This window comes from Filicampus tigris, chromosome 11 (genome assembly GCF_054856515.1).
Source record: "Filicampus tigris isolate MCC_2025a chromosome 11, RoL_Ftig_1.0, whole genome shotgun sequence".
NCBI lineage: Eukaryota > Metazoa > Chordata > Actinopteri > Syngnathiformes > Syngnathidae > Filicampus > Filicampus tigris.
Window position 1 is genome coordinate 3,342,580 of NC_141227.1, and position 17,805 is coordinate 3,360,384.

The 17,805-nt window shown below is 41.4% G+C and overlaps 2 protein-coding genes across 9 annotated transcripts in view; one reads left to right on the top strand and one right to left on the bottom strand.

Annotated features, from left to right (window-relative positions):
- hspa12a (heat shock protein family A (Hsp70) member 12A) overlaps positions 1–11,677 on the bottom strand; it is a 56,946-nt gene extending 45,269 nt beyond the window's left edge. For 5 of the 7 annotated variants that reach the window (XM_086045115.1, XM_086045112.1, XM_086045111.1 and 2 more), the window contains exon 1: positions 11,228–11,677. In XM_086045115.1, coding sequence (XP_085901241.1) covers positions 11,228–11,258 — 31 coding nt within the window. In that variant the 5' untranslated portion in view covers positions 11,259–11,677. The remainder of the gene's footprint in view (positions 1–11,227) is intronic. The other 2 variants (XM_086045114.1, XM_086045108.1) reach the window with 1 other exon arrangement.
- Positions 11,678–13,392: 1,715 nt separating this feature from the next.
- eno4 (enolase 4) overlaps positions 13,393–17,805 on the top strand; it is a 52,613-nt gene continuing 48,200 nt past the window's right edge. Inside the window, exon 1 of one of the 2 annotated variants that reach the window (XM_086045147.1) lies at positions 13,393–13,444. In XM_086045147.1, the coding sequence (XP_085901273.1) occupies positions 13,442–13,444 (3 nt within the window). In that variant the 5' untranslated portion in view covers positions 13,393–13,441. The remainder of the gene's footprint in view (positions 13,445–17,805) is intronic. The other variant, XM_086045148.1, reaches the window with a different exon arrangement.

Sequence of the window (17,805 nt, forward strand, 5' to 3'; positions counted from 1 at the left end):
GCCTATGCCAGGGATCAAAGACTGATCAAAGACTAAAGATCACAGACACTGCTGTTACCGCAACGAGTGAGTTATAAACGAGCCTACCTGTATGCCGTTAGAAATTCTGTCAGTGCTACTGACCCGTCCTGTGAAACATTTGCCGTTCTGCCAGTAAACGCACCTCACTGCCGAAATCCTTGCCGCGGCATTATTGCCCTCCCACTCGCCTCCAACACCGCACCAGTACAAGTAAGCCCACGACAATACAGTATGTATTGTATTGGAGAAAATTCACCATCAGTCATTTATCCTGAGCTGAGTGAGCGTGTAGCAAGTGGGCACTAGGGGTGGAACCGTTCACAAATGCACGGTTTGGTTTATATCTCAGTTTTGTGCTCACGGTTTTTGGTTCAGTTTGTTTTGTGTTGACTAGGGATGGGTCACGAGCCCGGTACTAAACTGGCCCCGGGGTGCATTTTTAAAAACTGTAATAATGATCTATTAGTAGTACTGGTGGAAGTGACTCTGTCGTCCCAGACCCACTTACGTGGGCTTTGAAGCCGTGCCGTCACCGCATCACCGGCTTGGAAGCACGGGCTGCTGCTAAGTCAGCGGCTTTGAAGGCTCCGAGGGTTGAGGTTTTACTTACGTACACTCCAGCAGCACAAGGTGGCGTCCTTTACATTGTGTTAGCTCTGTTGCTAACAACATACAGTAGCATCCAAGCGCTTCTTTCTTGGCATTACTAATCTGTTTACACTCGCAAACGCAAATGTTACACTGTACAAGTTTGGTTATTCTTAGTTTGAGTGGTTATGCCTGAAGACTGGATATATATTTCAACCGGATTCACAGGGGTGGTATATTCCTTTTGCCAATCCGAACGAGCGTCATGTAAACAGTTCAATCGGAATGGCCAGGCTGCGTCCGGTTTGTGCATGCTCTGTCTTGAAGTAAATGCGTAGTTACGCACTTTAAAATGGCAGCGTCTTACCAGAGCCCGTCTGCGACGTGATAACTTGTGTTAAAGTATTGGTAACTTGTTTTTAATCAAGGTGCTGCTTGTGTTAAAACAATCGAATACTGTGCTAAATAGATGAATGAACTCCATCTTGACAGATCACATGATGTTTCCATTGATCTCTGCGTGCCACACGGCTGTAACACGGCTGATCTGATTATCATGTAAACGAAAGTCTCCATGTAAAGCCGGCTAGAGATAAACCTTCTAAGAGAAAATTTAAATTTGCATTCTTACCTCTCAGACTTATTGGTATAACCCTGTGCCATATATTGTGGCATTTTTTGCCGCAGAAACAGAAAATGCCACGGAAAAAAATCAATGTATGAAGTGGCTCCTCCAGCGGCAAGTTAAGCGGAGCCTATTGTTAGTTCATTCATACAGTATATACTGTAAGTCTGAGATCGAGTGTGAATCGTGACTTGGCCCTGCAACCATGCAAACGGCCATCTTGGCGTAACGCTCCTATATACTAGCTTCGTCACATTAGTAAATGTGTCAAAAACAAACAAACAAAAAGAAAGGAGTTGGGCGCGTACAGGACAGGACAAATGCGTAATGAACCAAAACTGTTAAACTGAACCGTTTGGATGGTTTTCTAATACCATTCTACTCCTTGTGGGCACATGCTTATAATGTGTCAGGATCTTACGTCACAAGGCCGCCAAACTTAATGTGCTCGTTTTGCAGGCCTTCTGCCTTTCAAAGGAGCATGCAAACAACAAACACAGATTTTGAAGTTTGACGCATGCATGTCGAACTTAGAAACATGTCACAGGTTATAAAACATTAGAAAACATGTTTATTATGATGGAAGGGGATCATTAATTCATTGACAAAGTAAAAAATAATCACAAAAATCATTTTAGAAGGTCCTGTTTGTGAATTTGGGCAGAGCACGATTGCAAATCGCATGTTTGAGCTCCCTTAACTATGTTTTGGCAGTGACAGAAGCGAAGTCCATCAACACCTTTTGGGATTGGTGGCTTGATTATTTTTTAATGAAAATGAATATTCTCAGAGGCGCCAAGGTGCCATTATGCAAGGATCACTTTCATGGCGCACAAAATTAAGATTATTTGGGGGAGTAGACGAATGGCTAGCGCCCAAGGTAGTTACACTTTGCGTCCCTTACCTAATATGTTATGTGTGGGAAATGCAGTCTGTTGTTCTGTACTGAAAATTGACTAAAATTCACAGAGGTGTAAAAAAGAGCAAGGACTTATTTCCTTACCACTTTCAGACAGAACTCACTGAAATGGGACATTTTGACATCCATTTTAGATGTCCACATTAAGATATTTGGATGTGTGGCGATGTCAGACAATTGCTTCAAAACAAGCAGGAGTGGTTAGTGTCACTCACATGTTAAAACTTCAGATTCTCCTTACACACTAGCGACATCCCACATCTATTATGTCTCTGATACTACCTTTGAAGGTGAAAAAAAAACTGTCTACGTCAACCACGCATCAGCACCTTACACGTAGGGCAGCGTGTCAGCTATTGTTGTTGAAAAGACCACCCTGCGAAAGAGTAACAAAACTGTGATGTCATTTCACATTATGGTGCAACATCCGACATCAAGTTAATGCAGATTAGTTTAGCTGTCAGGGAGTCAAGCCCAAGAGCAGGGAAGACGTACATGGTGGAGAACACTGTTGCAGGCTGGAAAGCCATGCCGCATTCAGGTCATATTGGAAACAATCACAAAATGGAACATTTTCAAATTCTGCTTTGGTACCACTACACCACAACAGCTGCAGGCTTGTAACATCTGCTCCCTTCTGACTTGGTCAAGTTCCAAGGTACTAATTTGCATTTCTTCAACCCAACGTAGATTTTCACGCTAGCCTGACGATCGGCTCTCATCACTACAGGACATCAGGTCACAGGCACAGGCCAAATAGCATTCACGATGCATTTACTGAAAAAAAACAACATTTTTTTTCAATTTGCCTTATTTTTTGTCAAGTGGGTGCACAAAATAAAATCATCTGGTTACAGGTATTTTTTAAGAAGACTACATACATCTACTTCTATCTGGATCCAGATGATTTTATTTTGTGCAGTCACTTGATGAAATAAAATTGAGTAAATTCAACATACCATTATTTTCAGTATAGCAGATTAGTGTTGCCAAGATGTGGGATGTCACTCGCAATACACTCCATAGCCAAAAGTGTCTGGACTAATATGGAGTTGATCTGTATTTTTCAGTTGTAATAACTTCCACTTCTATGGTAAGAAGAAAAAAGATTTTGTAGTGAGTCTTGGATTTTTTTTGTCCATTTACCTGAACTACTATCTAGGTGTACTGAAGAGGATGGTCCGTTGGGAAGTCAAATCTCAGATTCAGATGGAGCAGTGTGGTTTTTGTCCTGGCCGTGGAACAGTGGACAGCTCTACATGCTTGTCAGGGTCCTCAAGGGTGCATAGGAGTTCGTCTAACCAGTCTACATGTATTTTGTGGACTTGGAGAAGGTGTTCGACCGTGCCCCTTGGGTAGTTCAGTGGGGGGTGCTTTGCGGGCACGGGGTACCAAACCTCCTGGTTCAGTGCCTATACCTCCGATGTCAGAGTTTGATTCGAAGTGTGAAGTTTCAAGTGAGGGTTCGACTCCGCTCCAAGGCTGCCCTTTGTCACCGATCGTGTTCATAACTTTTATGGAAAGAATTTCCAGGCGTAGTCAAGGCATTGAAAGAGTTTGGTTTGGTGGCCTCAGTATTGCATCTCTGCTTTTTGCATATGATGTGGTAATGTTGGCTTTTCCAAACTGCAATCTCCAACACTCACTGGTGCGGTTCGCAACCAAGTGTGAAGTGGTTGGGATAAAAATCAGCACCTCCAAATCTGAGACCATGGTCCTCAGTCGGAAAAGGGTGGCGTTCCCTCTCCGAGTCGGAGATGAGCTCCTGCCCCAGGTGGAGAAGTTGAAGTATCTTGTGGTCTTGTTCAAGAGTGAGGTCAGGATGTAGCGTGAGATTGACAGGTGGATGGTGCAGCGTCTGCTATGATGCGCACTCTGTATCGGTCTGTCATGGTGAAGAACGAGCTGAGACGAAAGGCAAAGCTCTCGATTTACTTGTCCATCTACGTTCCTACCCTCACCTATGGTCATAAGTTTTGGATCGTGACCAAAGAATTAGATGCCGGATACAAGCAGCTGAAATTAGTTTCCTTTGCATTATCTCCCTTCGAGATAGGGTGAGAAGCTCCGTCATCCAGGAGGGACTCAGAGTTGAGCAGCTGCTCCTCCACACTGAGAGGAGCCTGAGAGGTGGCTTGGATATCTGGTTAGGATGCCTCCTCGACAGCTCCCTGGTGAGGTGTTCAGGCATGTCCCACCGGCAGGAGGCCCCGGGATGACCCAGAACATGCTGGAGAGACTATGACTCTCGGCTGGCTTGGGAATGCCTTGGGATCCCCTCGGGGAGCTGAAAGAGGTGGCTGGAGAGAGGGAAGTCTGGGCTTACCTGCTAAAGCTACTGCCCCCGTGACCAAACCCTGGATAAGTGGTAGTAAATGGATGGATGAATGAATGGATGGACTCTATCCACGCATCATTTCCGCATTTGGGGTACAGAGAATTGCACGGCTTATTTTGACACACTTATCTCAACTTTGTTTACAGAGCACACCCAAAAAAACAAAATAGAATAGAAAGACTTTATTGTCACTTTCTATGGTGCAGATGCAACTAAAAATATTGAACTTATGAAAACATCGGCAACTAATAATAAAATTACAATAATGACAAGTATATACGACTATCTGCACGATGAGGATAAACGTTCCCACGAAGCTTTGTGACGGAGCGACCGACATCATCGCCTACATCGAAAGAGAAAGTCCTCACATGGACGGCGGGGGTGAGAAAGAGTGCAGCTTCATGACTTAGCAGGGGAGCAAACAAAGAGAAAGACTGACAGACTACGTTTGCCGATTTGATGACGCAAAAGATAATATTTTTTGCCAAATGTAAAATGTAGCTTTGAATAAATGGAAACCGTAAGCTTGTACGCCTCTTAATCTTTCCACCGGAAATACGTAGCGTGCATAGAGTCCATTACGCTGTCATTGATTAGAATGGTAAGGACACAGAGGTGACAGCAGTGAGCAGCGCCCATCCAAGTCTGTCGTTGTGCCAAGCTCCCCCAACAAGAGAAAATGAGTGAAAACTGCCCTGGTCACTTGTGTCGCCCCCCCCTAGGCTGGAATTGTGCATTACAACAACAAAGTCGGCGCTGAGATATGACATAAACTATGCCTAGACCCCGCCTCCCCACTATGTGATTCTAGAACATATTTATTCTGGTATTTTTATTCACTAGTTGTCCAGCAAGGGTTTCTTACTCATTGTGACTTTCAGTCTTGAAACTCTCAAGTTGAGGAGTCAAGATGAGGTAAAATTACAACACTTCTCAGATAGTTAAAAGTGTCCAGAAGAGCTGAGATTTGATCATGCTATCTTAATCACTTTAGATTAAATTATAATAAATAATAATCATCATAATAATAGTAATATACCACATGGGGACTGACCAAATGTATCAATTTGTGAGAAAAAATATGAAATTGTCCAGAAATGGATAGGTTTCCACCCTAGAGCTGCTCGATTATGAAAAAAATATTAATCATGATTATTTTGGTAATAATTGAAATCACGATTATTCAAACGATTATTTATTTTTTTGCTACAAAACAAGAACAGGTTTAAACATGTAAAAAATATTAGGACAAAATTCTTTGAAACGCTATAATAATTTAAGTTCGTTTTGGACCCAAGAACATTTATTGAATTAATTATTTTTTAAAAAAAAGTGCAAATGTATAAATTAAAGTATGGTTTTTCTTTGTATAAACAAACGAGTTAACTTGCTATGCACTTATAAATTGCCAAGTAGTAAACTGCTTGGCAATTTTGACAGAATAACAGACATGCTATTCATCTTTACATTTAGACCTTTGTCTGGAGCCTTTTTTGTTTACACATAGTAATATTAACACATAGTAAACAAAGTTAAAGTAATTTGCTTCTGATAAATTATAAATTTAATACGCTGATTAGGTCAAACTAATTTAAATGTGGACTGCTACATACTAGTACGTAATCTATACAATACTTCTAAATTACAGTAGGCCATATATAAACTGTATTATGATATAATGACCAATAATATGTTTGCAAATTGCATTTGAAGCACTTTGAAACAAAAATGAACACAAAAAATTTGACTTCATATTAAAGACTACACAAGAAATTTTCTCTCACAAAAAAGTCAAAGTAATAATGTTAAGCATGGTTGCTATTTTTGTGCTAGTAAAAGTGGTGTATATTTGCATAAGATATGTTATTCAAAATAAATCCCTTGTGCCGATTGTGAAGTGGAGTCTGTGCCCTAAACATTTGGAAGCTTTGTCCGGGCATTAGATTCTGTTATCTTTTTATGTCTTTCCGATGTTGAAGGGTGGGGGTTGCTGCGTACAGTGTTTCAACGACTGAGATTTGCGTTGCGGACGACGCCAAATCTGACTCGGTGTTTTCTTGCTTTGGTGTATCATAACATCATCGTAAACCAAACGATGGTTGAATAGATTCGTTGTGTTGCCGGTGGATGCAGCGACAACTTGCACTTTATACGTCTTTGCTCGCCGTCGTCGACGGCAAACCCAAAATGTAACCAAATAAGCGATTTGCCTTGCCTTGCTTGTTTACAAGTCGTTCCTGTGGCGGGTCGTGTGCCATTTTTAGGTCTGTTACTCTGTTAAAACGTTGAGTAGGAGCGTGTGCAGTGTGACTTGCGGGGTGCGGGCTGGCTGGCTGGCTAGCTAGCTAGCTAGCTTGGGGAGGGCGGCGCAGCGGAGTAACTCGTGTGCGCATGCCTCAAAACAACTTCAAATTAGTATTAATAATTGTTCCTTTTACAATTATGCCAGTTTTGTAATCGTCGAGTATAATAATCGAAATCGTAATTGAATTTTGATTAATTGGAGAGCCTTATTCCACCCGACAGCAAAAATATAGTAGTACCAGGGCAACACGGTACTGATGCAGGGCCAAGGATGTGGTGTTCGTGTTTAGCAATGTGGCCATTAGTACATACTGTATGTGTATAAGTCAAAATGGCGTTATTCAGTTATCCAGTCCACTAGTTCTCAAAGTAACAAAAGCCGCCCTTGACATTGACTGGGAGGTATGACAGGCATGTTATTAAGACACCTGGAAACAATTTGCGAGATTGAAAAAATTAATGATAAGTCATTATTTTATATTTATTTTTTGGCATTCTTAATTAGAGAGTGTACATGATTTCAGGATGATATATTACTGAATGGTTTGGGTCCTGAATACATATAGGGAAATGCTCATTGAGTATAAACCTAGTCGGGCTCTGAGATCTGCAAACGTGGATCAAATAGTAGAGCACAGGTTCCAAAGCAAACATGGTGAAGTGGCATTTAGGTGTTATGCTGTAGAACAGAAGTGACATCAGCCCTAAGTATAAATGCTTTAAAATCCAGGTTAAAAACTCTGCTATTTTTCACATTCCTTTGATGGTCTTTTAAGCATTTTTAAAATCAATTTCACTATACAGTCTTTTAATAATTTCAGAAAACTACTTTTTGTTTCTTTGCTTTGCATTAAATGTTTTTAAATCTTTTGTTTTAAATGCAGTCAAATAGTGTCAATTTAAGTTCTTGTAGTCATTATAATAAGATACGTTTGTTCTCTTTGCCTCACACTTCAGAGGTTGTTGTTTCGATCCCGGCTCCAGCCTCCCTGTGTGGAGTTTGCATGTTCTCCCTGTGCCTGCGTGGGTTTTCTCCGGGTACTCCGGTTTCCTCCCACATTCCAAAAACATGCATGGTAAGTTGATTGGACACTCTAAATTGCCCCTAGGTGTGATTGTGAGTGTGGATGTTTGTCTCTGTGTGCCCTGCGATTGGCTGGCAACCAATTCAGGGTGTCCCGCGCCCACTGCCCGAAGACAGCTGGGATAGGCTCCAGCACGCCGCGCGACCCTTGTGAGGATAAGCGGTATTGATAATGGATGGATGGATGTTCTCTTTGCTTTGCCTTTGAATGCGTTCAGATGTTCTGCTTTAAGGAGTTGTTGGTTTTGATGTTTTAGTTGTGTAAATTACATTGATTTGCCTTGTGTATGAAATGTGCTATATTTGCGCAATAAGTAAAGTTGCCTTGCCTTGCTTTTAAGGATCACATTCACAACAAAACATTAATGGGCCTACCAAAAACTAAAAAAAAAAAAAGAAAAAATCGGAGCAGAGTTATGGCGAATGTCTTGGTAGGATGAATACAGTCAACCCGTGTATTTCACTGGGGTTAAGGATCATGATCATCCAAGAATAGGGCCGTCACTATTGAATATTTTTAGAATATATGATTCTATTGCCATTGGCTGGTGACCACTTCAGGGTGTACCCCGCCTACCACCCAAAAACAGCTGGGATAGGCTCCAGCACGCCCGCGACCCTCCTGAGGAGAAGCGGCTCGGGTTAATGAATAGATGGATTCTATTGATTATTCCATCAATTAATCTAATAAAATGTCATTTTGCATTCAAACGTATCACAAAATCATTTATCTCGATTAGTAATTATTAACCAATTATTTTATTTGTTAAATGAATAATAATAATGTTAATAAATAATAATAATAATGTTAAATAAATAATAATGAATAAACAACTAAGCAAACTAAGCAATATCACATTAGAGTGATTGATGTTGTACTCACCAACCTTTCTTGAAACTTGGTTTTCCAAAGTTAAAGCAAATGTTTGCAAATGTCTTATTTTGATTAGTGTTGTCAAAAGTATCGATATTTTGAAAAGTATCGATACTTACACTCTGTATCCGAATACGATTCTGATATGTCTTGGTATCGATACGTGCGTGCGACCTGCGTGCCCGCATCGTCCACTGCAGGGGTCAGGAGAGTCGGGCTGCCAAGATTAGCTGACTGATCACGACAATCATTTTCCATCCATCCATCCATCCATTATCTATACCACTTTATCCTCACGAGGGTCGCGGGGGTGCTGGAGCCTATCACAGCTGTCTTCAGGCAGTAGGCAGGGTACACCTTGAACTGATTGCCAGCCAATCGCGGGGTAGATAGAGTTCGAATTCATTTCTGACATAAGGCAGTAATGTCTGGAAGCCATCTGTAGGTAACCCACAAAAGCTTTTGTGTGCGTCTGACGGAATGCCACATGCATGACCTGTTGTGGTACGCTAACATATTGTAGAGTCTACTGTGGATTACAACCATTCACAGTGTTGCGCAGACCTGGGCATTTTACTAAAATTTCCCGGTCCGTTTATCGCCTTCCGCCTGTAGCTGGGGTACCCATCCGCCAATCTATCTTTTAGTGGCCAGACCGTGTACTGTGAACTTTCCAGCAATACGGTGAGGCTTACTGCATTGTTGCACTGTAAAAACAGTTGGGTTAAAAATAACACACTTTTGGGTCAAAAATTGACCCATCCACTACTTTCTGCGTTGTTTTTGCACAAAACAGCCCCAAAAAAATGGGTAGTTTTATACAAAACAACCCAGAAAAATGGGCTGCAACGCAAAAAAGTGTGTCAAGTTGACCCAATTAGTGGATCGGCCCATTTTTGACTCAAAATTGTCTTATTTTTAACCCAACTGTTTTTAGGATGTGTGAGCTTTCACAAAATATTGCAATAAATATCATACTGTGACATCAATACCGTGATAAAACCAAACTATGAGCCCTTGATATTGTGACAGAAGGTTTGTCTGTTGAAAATGTAATTTCGGCCCGCAATAGGATTGCGAGGAAACATTTCTGTTTTACACAAAGTGAGCAATACTGTGTGTGTGGAGTGCTGTTTGAACGTGGTGATGTAACAAATTACATTCGACAATGAAGGTACCAAGTGTATGTGTATACTGTGGTTCTTTGCGGTAACACAGTCAAAATTGTACCTGTTTGCCTTTGAGTGGTTGGCCACCCCTTTTATAGGCAGCTAACAGTAGCATGATGGAAGATTTCAGTAGGCCTACAGTGGCCGGTGCCGCTCCTCGCGGGGTTGGCACCGGAGAAAGTAGGGCGGTACGATGAAAGTAGGGCGGTACGATGCAGAGAAAGGTCCAGGTCACTTTTGGCAGTGTTGGCACTTAGAAGTTTAACAGTAACAGCTAGCGACTAAACAAAAGGTACAGTAAGTCAATCAGTCCATCCAATTTCTGTACCATGTATCGTCACTAGGGCTACAAGTGTGCTAGTACCTGTCCTTGCTGACTTTGGGGGAGAGATGGGGTACACCATGGACTGGCCGCCAGCCAACCGCAAGGTACAATAAGTGCCAAATGAAGGGGAAGAAAGGATTAAATTCATAGTGAAATATAAACCTGAAAAATGAGGGTATTCCACTTGTCACTGAGTTGAAAACATAATACAATTGCTAATGAGAAATTAGTTATGGATATTTTTACTGGCGAGAAGGATTTAGAATTCGACTGAAATTGACAGTAATTAAAATTCACGTGTATTTTTCTATGGGATATGCGTTAACCCACCAGTTTAACGCTGTACAATTGGTTAGCCGTTACCTGCTTACAATACTGTACAGTATTCAGATGATAATTCAGGACAATATCAGACTTTAACTGCAGTAGGCTACTGTATGCCAAAAACACTGTTCTTTTAATTAGTTTTCCCCTTGAAGTGTCGTTTTTTAAATAAACTGCTCCGAATAGTTGAAATAGTGAAGGTTTGAGAGGCGTTGTGGCCCAACCACCGCAGCCAAGCCTGTAACACTGCGCTACCTGAGGACATGGTGCAGACTTTTTTTTTTTTGCTGCAGTGTCTCAACTCTGGTGGGATGGGCCGTGATCCAGCTCAGCACAGTTATGAAGCGCCAAGTCCCAATATTAAGATGTCATAAATTATACAAAGTTAACTGTCATTGGATGATTAAGTTTTAACGTCGCCATGTTATCTGCAGTGATGGTTGTCTCGGCCAAAGGAGGTGATGTCCACACACGCTGCGGTTCCCTTTAACAGAACGAGGCAAAGGCTAAAGCGACCTTTCGCAGCATTCGGAAACATTTTCCGGAGCTCCCACACGGTTCTTTCGAAGAGGAAATCATCCTATAGCACTTTGACGGCCACAACCAAGCTCGAATTGTATGAACGATAACTGAAGTGTGTTAAATTAGCCTACCTGTTATAATGTTGTCTTCTTTCGTCGTCATCGAGTCTCTTAGTTTCGCCTCCTCCCGAGCCTTCTTCTCCCCGATGCAGCTACACCAAGCAATTGTCTTGTTTTAGTCGGAGAACCCGGCCAGAGATAAAATATTATAATTATGATAATAAAATAGAATAATGATGATGATAGCGATGGGGGGGATCCGTTATTTTGACTCGGAGCTTGCAACTTCACGTCCCTTTGCAACGTCCTGTGCTGGGGAAAATAAAGCCCATGGAGAAATGGAGAGGCAGGAGGTCTCTGAAGTGAGTGAAGTGTAGGGGAGGGAGGCAAAGAGCACAGAGGATGTTGGGACCCCACATTGCTGCGGCTACTCTCAACGCCCCGCCCATCGCATTCTCGGCTGTCCTAGCCTGGAATACAGTACGTGCTGATCACCCTGCTGCAGCTTGGCGCAGGACATCCTGCATGATGCTTTGCTGCCCTTCAGAAATATGCATGCACATGTGTTCATCCGACATAACCACACTCTGTACGCATGATAGAATAGATAAGTAAGGTAATCAGACCCAATTTGTTTTGCATAACCCATGAAATGCAAAAACGTTCTTTTTATTTTCCTCCTCAGTTTTACAATCCGTTCAGATAAATAAAATATTCAGATAATGAATATTTATTTATTATTGCAGAATGTTTATTCTGAAAACATAAAGACCACATGATTTGAAATATTGTACATTATTGTTACAGCTCCGCAGTTGTCAAAATCATTTTTGCCTAAAATGAGCCTGTGATTTGGTTTAAGTTTGACATCTATGCAGTTTGTTGATTCTATGCAAAAGCCATTTGAAATACAAAAAGAAGCAAAAGTTTTACATTTGCTTGATCTTGTGGAATTTAACAGTGCAAGATTAGTGTATAAAGAAAGACACAATTTACTGCCAGCCTGGGCAATATACAAAATATGTTTTCAAAGAGAGAGGGTGGCTATAGTTTAAGGGAAAATTATAACTTAAAGAGAAGTCAAGTCAAAATGTTCAGCAAAATACGTTTTATACGCTCCCAGTCTAAACACAGCTTTCTGATTAATATTCAGTTTGAGGAATATGAATTAAGCAGCAAAATCCACCCATTTTTATCCATCTCAGGGGGCTGCCATCACAGTTGCTCGGGTAACGACCAATCACAGCTCACCTGTTTTCTGGGTTTGGTCATGTGACATTTGCAAAGCTATTATGTAAAATCCCTACCAAAATTGCTAATTCTCTTGATGTTATAAATATTTTTTTTGTAATACCCAACCCCTTTTTACATTTAATGGAGCAATAGTTCATACTATTCATTGATTTATGATTTCAGAACTAGTTACTGATCAATTTGGTGTCTATATATTATATTATTATGAAGCGACTATACATTTCTGTGGATTCGCAGTCATAATTACCCTCTGAGGGTCCCTATAACTACATGTGGCCTGTGACAACAATGAGTTGACACCCATGCTCCAAATTGTCCTTTGGTTTGAGTGGGAATGGTTATTTGTTGTTTGAGCCCTACAACTGGCTGGCAACCAGTCCAACTAATGAGGGCAAGCAGTATAGAAAATCTATGGAAGGTACCTCAATATTGTATTGTTGCCACTGTTGCCACTGCCATAGCAGTTTGGAGAAAAATAACTTGTAATGGCACAGAATCATACAAAAGGGCCAGGAGACAAAAGGAGGAAATTGGAAAAAAGAAGAAAAAAAAAACAACCACTTACCCCACCCGCTATGCCACGTGACTTTTGCCAACGACTACTCCATCATAGGCTAGGCCTTCACAGTCACACCCGCCCTTGACTTTGACCACAGATGGCAATGTCTAATAAGATAGACGAATCCAATGCTTGGACTCCAACTGTAACCAACATACAACCAGAGTTGGGCATTCCGCCAATGTGACGGACCGGTCCGTCTGTCTGCCTATATGGATGCCCATTTTGTAGGCGATAAATGATATACTGAAAATTAAGAAAATAGATGGACTAAGCATAGTCGGAAGCCCATTTTTCCATCTATGTAATCTTCTATCGTCTATTTTGGCAGTGAGGCTTCAATGGCCGCGGCAAGGTTTCCGTTTACCTTTGACTGCAGCTGAGGCTTTTTGAAATCTTCTGGGTCCTACAAGGAGACGTATTTAGTCTGACCACGGTGAGGCTTCCATGACGCGCGATGAGTCTTCCATGCCATGGTGAGTCTTTTATTTCAAATATCGCTCAGCGCGGGGGGCCTAGTCGAAGTTGGTAGACGGAAACGCTAAAAAGCCCGTTTAAAATGATAGGCTGACCGGCCTGTAGGCAATTACGGTTTGGTCTGGCCGGATAAAAGGGCAGATAGACGAACAGCAGAAGAGTACTCCAGCTGCAGACGGATGACGATAAATGCACCAAGAAATTTTCGGAAAATGCCCAGCTCTGCATACAACCATGTTTACCTCAGACCTCAGAAGAAAGGGAAAAGTCCCCCCCAAAATTCGGTGAGGATCTAATAAGTCTGTCAAACAGCTCCCGGGGTCCCTCTCTGTGGTCACCACCGTGTGGGGGAACAGCAACACCTTCTTTCTGACAGTGTTTACATTAGTGTTGTTCCGATATCGATACTGGTATCGGGATTAAAACACTGCTATTCGTATCTGCGAGTACTTACAAATAACGTGCCGATGCCATTTCCCGATGCTGTACTAGTAAAGAACGTTGAATGCAGCACTTTGTATCTTGCTCCCTGCTGCTTTTTCATGTGTGTGTGTGTGTCGGGGGGTCTGCACAATGGGGTACAGGAGATATAATGTCGGCGATATGTAACTACTTCAACATACAAACTCCAGCTAGGGCGAACGTTGCAAAAGGCGGAACCAAAGTGGCCAGGTTCAATACGTTAAACCTGATACAACATTTGAGAACGAAACATGTGAACGAGCACCAAGAGTTTGCGGCGGCGGCGGCAGCGAGCATTAACAAGTGGAATTGACCGCAACAACAAACCCTGCTCAATATACATTGAATGCAGCGCCTTGTATCTTATTCATTCACGACACTGGTGTGTGGTGTTCAGTATTAGCCGTCGCTATTGGACCAGAGCGGACGCTCTTAACCAATGGCGGGGCTGCTTTTTCATGTTGAATGAAAAAAAAAAACAGTGGGGTACATGAGATATAATCTCGGCGATATGGAACTACTTCAACATAGAAACTCCAGCGAGTACAACAGCTAAGTGCAAAATTTGCGGTGCGAAAGTTGCAAAGAGGTGGAACGAAAGGGGCCAGGTTCAATACGACTAACCTGATAAAACATTTGAGGACGAAACATGTGAACAAGCACCAAGAGCTCGCGGCGACGGCGGCGGCAGCGAGCATGAACAAGAATGGACTGCAACAACAAACCCTGCTCAATTTGGGATTTTGAAGTTGAACTTGTTGGATTTTTCTACTGCTTGTTTTTGGTTTTGAAAGTGGATTTGGGAGCGGAAGTTGTTGCAATGGGTCACTAATACTCAAAACAAACTTTTATAATAATGTCCTATAGCTTTTGTAATTAATCCGACACAATTAATCTCTCTCAAAGATACCCCGTGTATATTATTTCTTATTTTTTCCTGTTTTACAAAGGTTTTTAAGTCTGACCAAGCCATGATAACAATGGTTTTATATCCAAGTGAGTGTGCAGTTCTTTAGAATTACAATAACTTTTTTCAAAAGTCTGGTATCGGTAATGCTGATACCGCACAGCTGGGTATTGGAATCGGTATGAGGGCCAAAAAATGGCATTGGAACAACAATAGTTTACATTTTCAAATAATTACTTCTATAACATTCCTAGATCATCACAATGTCGCATCAGAGGTGTGCTATTCTTAGAACAGGCCCGAGGGCTACTCATGTGGTCCTTGGAGGCTACCATATCGGTGACCCAGGCTCTGTACCAATTACCCTCAGTTGGGTTGCGGACGGGTAAGAAGCTAACCCTGCTGACCTTGGGTGAGAGGCGTGGTCACCAGCCAATCGCAGGGCACAAACTCACTCACATTCACACCTATGGACAAGTTATAGGCTTCACTTAGCCTACCATGCATGTTTTTGGAACGTGAGAGCAAACCGGAATACCTGGGGGAAACCCACACAGGCACGGTGAGAACATGCAAACCCCGCACAAGAGGGCAGGTGCCCGAATTTGAACTCACAACCTCTAAACTGTGAGGCAGATGTGCTAACCAGTCTGCCACTATGCTGCCCCAAAGGCATCAGTTTAAATAAATTATTAACTGCTGGAACGCCAATGTTGATATCCATGATAAATTGCCATGGATAAGATAAAATCCAAATCCGTATGATACCAAGAGAAAATACTCTTAACAACAAAAACAATGGTTACTATGACGAAGGCAGAAAACAAGAAGAGCAAAATACTCAGCGACCAGCATAAACAAGAAGCATTGTTTTTGTGCTGGGCTTGAACTGCTTCTTTGGTAAGCAAAGTCCTTCTTACAAGGAAGGCATATCAGTCTGCCTTTATCAATAGTGCCGTCGGACGTTTTTTTTATTTTTTATTATTTACCATTCATCGGACCAACAACTCTCACATGCTCCTCCATTTTCATGTCTTCTCTCTGCTCCTGAACTTGCCTTCCCACCGACATTAGGAGCCTATCAGGTTAGGCCACACACAATGACAGCCAATCAGTATCCACTTCAGGGTGTGACATTGACTATTGTTTTTTACACCCCCAACAACTCAAGCAGAAGATCCACGCATCAAACCAGACCTCATCATCATACAGAAACAGTAAAGTTAGAGATTAAATATTTGATTAATACGATTAAAAAAATTAACGCTTTAACTAGTTAACGCTTTAATTAATTTATCTCAATGCACAATTTTGACACCCCTAATTTTAATGGTATGGCACTGATATAACAAACAACTACAATAAAGCCTCTATACTACTGAAGGGCGAACACTTAGAACTGTTGGCAAAGGTAGAAAAATGTGTGTTTTTGTCAGGAGTCATTCATAGTCGCAAATGTTCGCAAAACGGTCGCCAGACAGTCGGCAAACAGAAACTGTAGTTTTCTTGAACATGTTCAAAATTTCCTTGCGACAGGAAAAATCACTAAAAGAAAAGAGAGCAAAATGTTACAATAATCGAGGCGAGCGATAGCATATGCATCTATTATAATTTCTGCATCACTATTTGATAGAATTGGACGAATTTTAGCAATATTACGGAGATGGAAAAATGCAGTTCTCGTAATATTCATAATGTGCATTTGAAGACAGAGTTGAGTCAAATATAACACCAAGATTTTTTGTTGAATCATTTTGGGTAATAGTACATTTATTGAGACTCAGAGTGGTGTCCCTAAATAGGTCTCGATGACGAGCAGCGCCAATAATCAACATCCCGGTTGAGTTAAAAAGCAAAAATTTGAGAGACATCCATTGTTTAATCCGAGCAAGGCACGTCTTTAGATTACAGCAGTTAGCCGGGTTTGTTATCTTCAGCGGCATATATAATTGGGTATCACCATCATAACAGTGAAAACTAATGTTATATTTATGTAAAATATAACCAAGCGGAAGCATGTGGACGCTTCAAGAGATACTATTTTAAAGTGAGATTTGGTTGTCAGACAATTATCAGCCATAATACCCGGCCTGCTAAAATCAGTATTTGTGGAATTCAACGGGTTTTAGGAACGGTGTCCTTAATCTCGTCCCGAATGCGCTCAATCTTCTGCATAAATAATTGCATGAAGTCATGACCTGAACGGGTGGAGCTATTGGAGCTGCTGTTGTGTTAGCATTGCCACTGTATCAAATAAATATTTAGGGTTGTTTTTATTTAGAACAATTAATCTGGAGAAATTAGTTTTGGCTAAAGTAAGTGCTTTTTCTATATCAGAAGCACGCCTGACGGAAGACCTCAAGTTTAGTCGCATGCCATTTGCGCTCTAGCTTCCTACATGATTGTTTAAGTGAGCGGGTTTCCTCAGTGTTATGGCAGAAATTCTGTTTTACCATTAGCTTCAATGTTGGCAGTCGAAAGTAATTCTGACTCGTCCATAGTAGCACATCTTCTTATCCATGATTTGAATTTCTTTGAATTACTCACACGGACTCAAAGTTCCTTTTTTGTCTTCTTGTATTGAAGGTTTTGTAATCCAACAAAGTGAGCAATGTCATTCAGTACGGCAGGTGGATAACATGTACTTAAGACTATGAGCACGGTCAAAACCTGTTTGCTTCCGTAACTACCAACACACCGAATACTAAACACTGTCTGCTATGCTACTACTACTGCAAGTGCATTAAATCTTTACGATGACAGAATTGATGACAGAATAGATGACAGAATTGAGATAATACTTCAAAACATTGGCTCTCGCATTTCCGGCCCCTAATTGGAAGACTAGCAGGCTTACAATTACTTAATAAACAAACGAGAGCCAAATAATTAAGAAACTGATATTATACAGTGACGTACGATCCAGCACAACAAATTAAACAAATTAACTATCCGCCTCACAGATGAGACATAGCGTGTCAACAGGTCTTT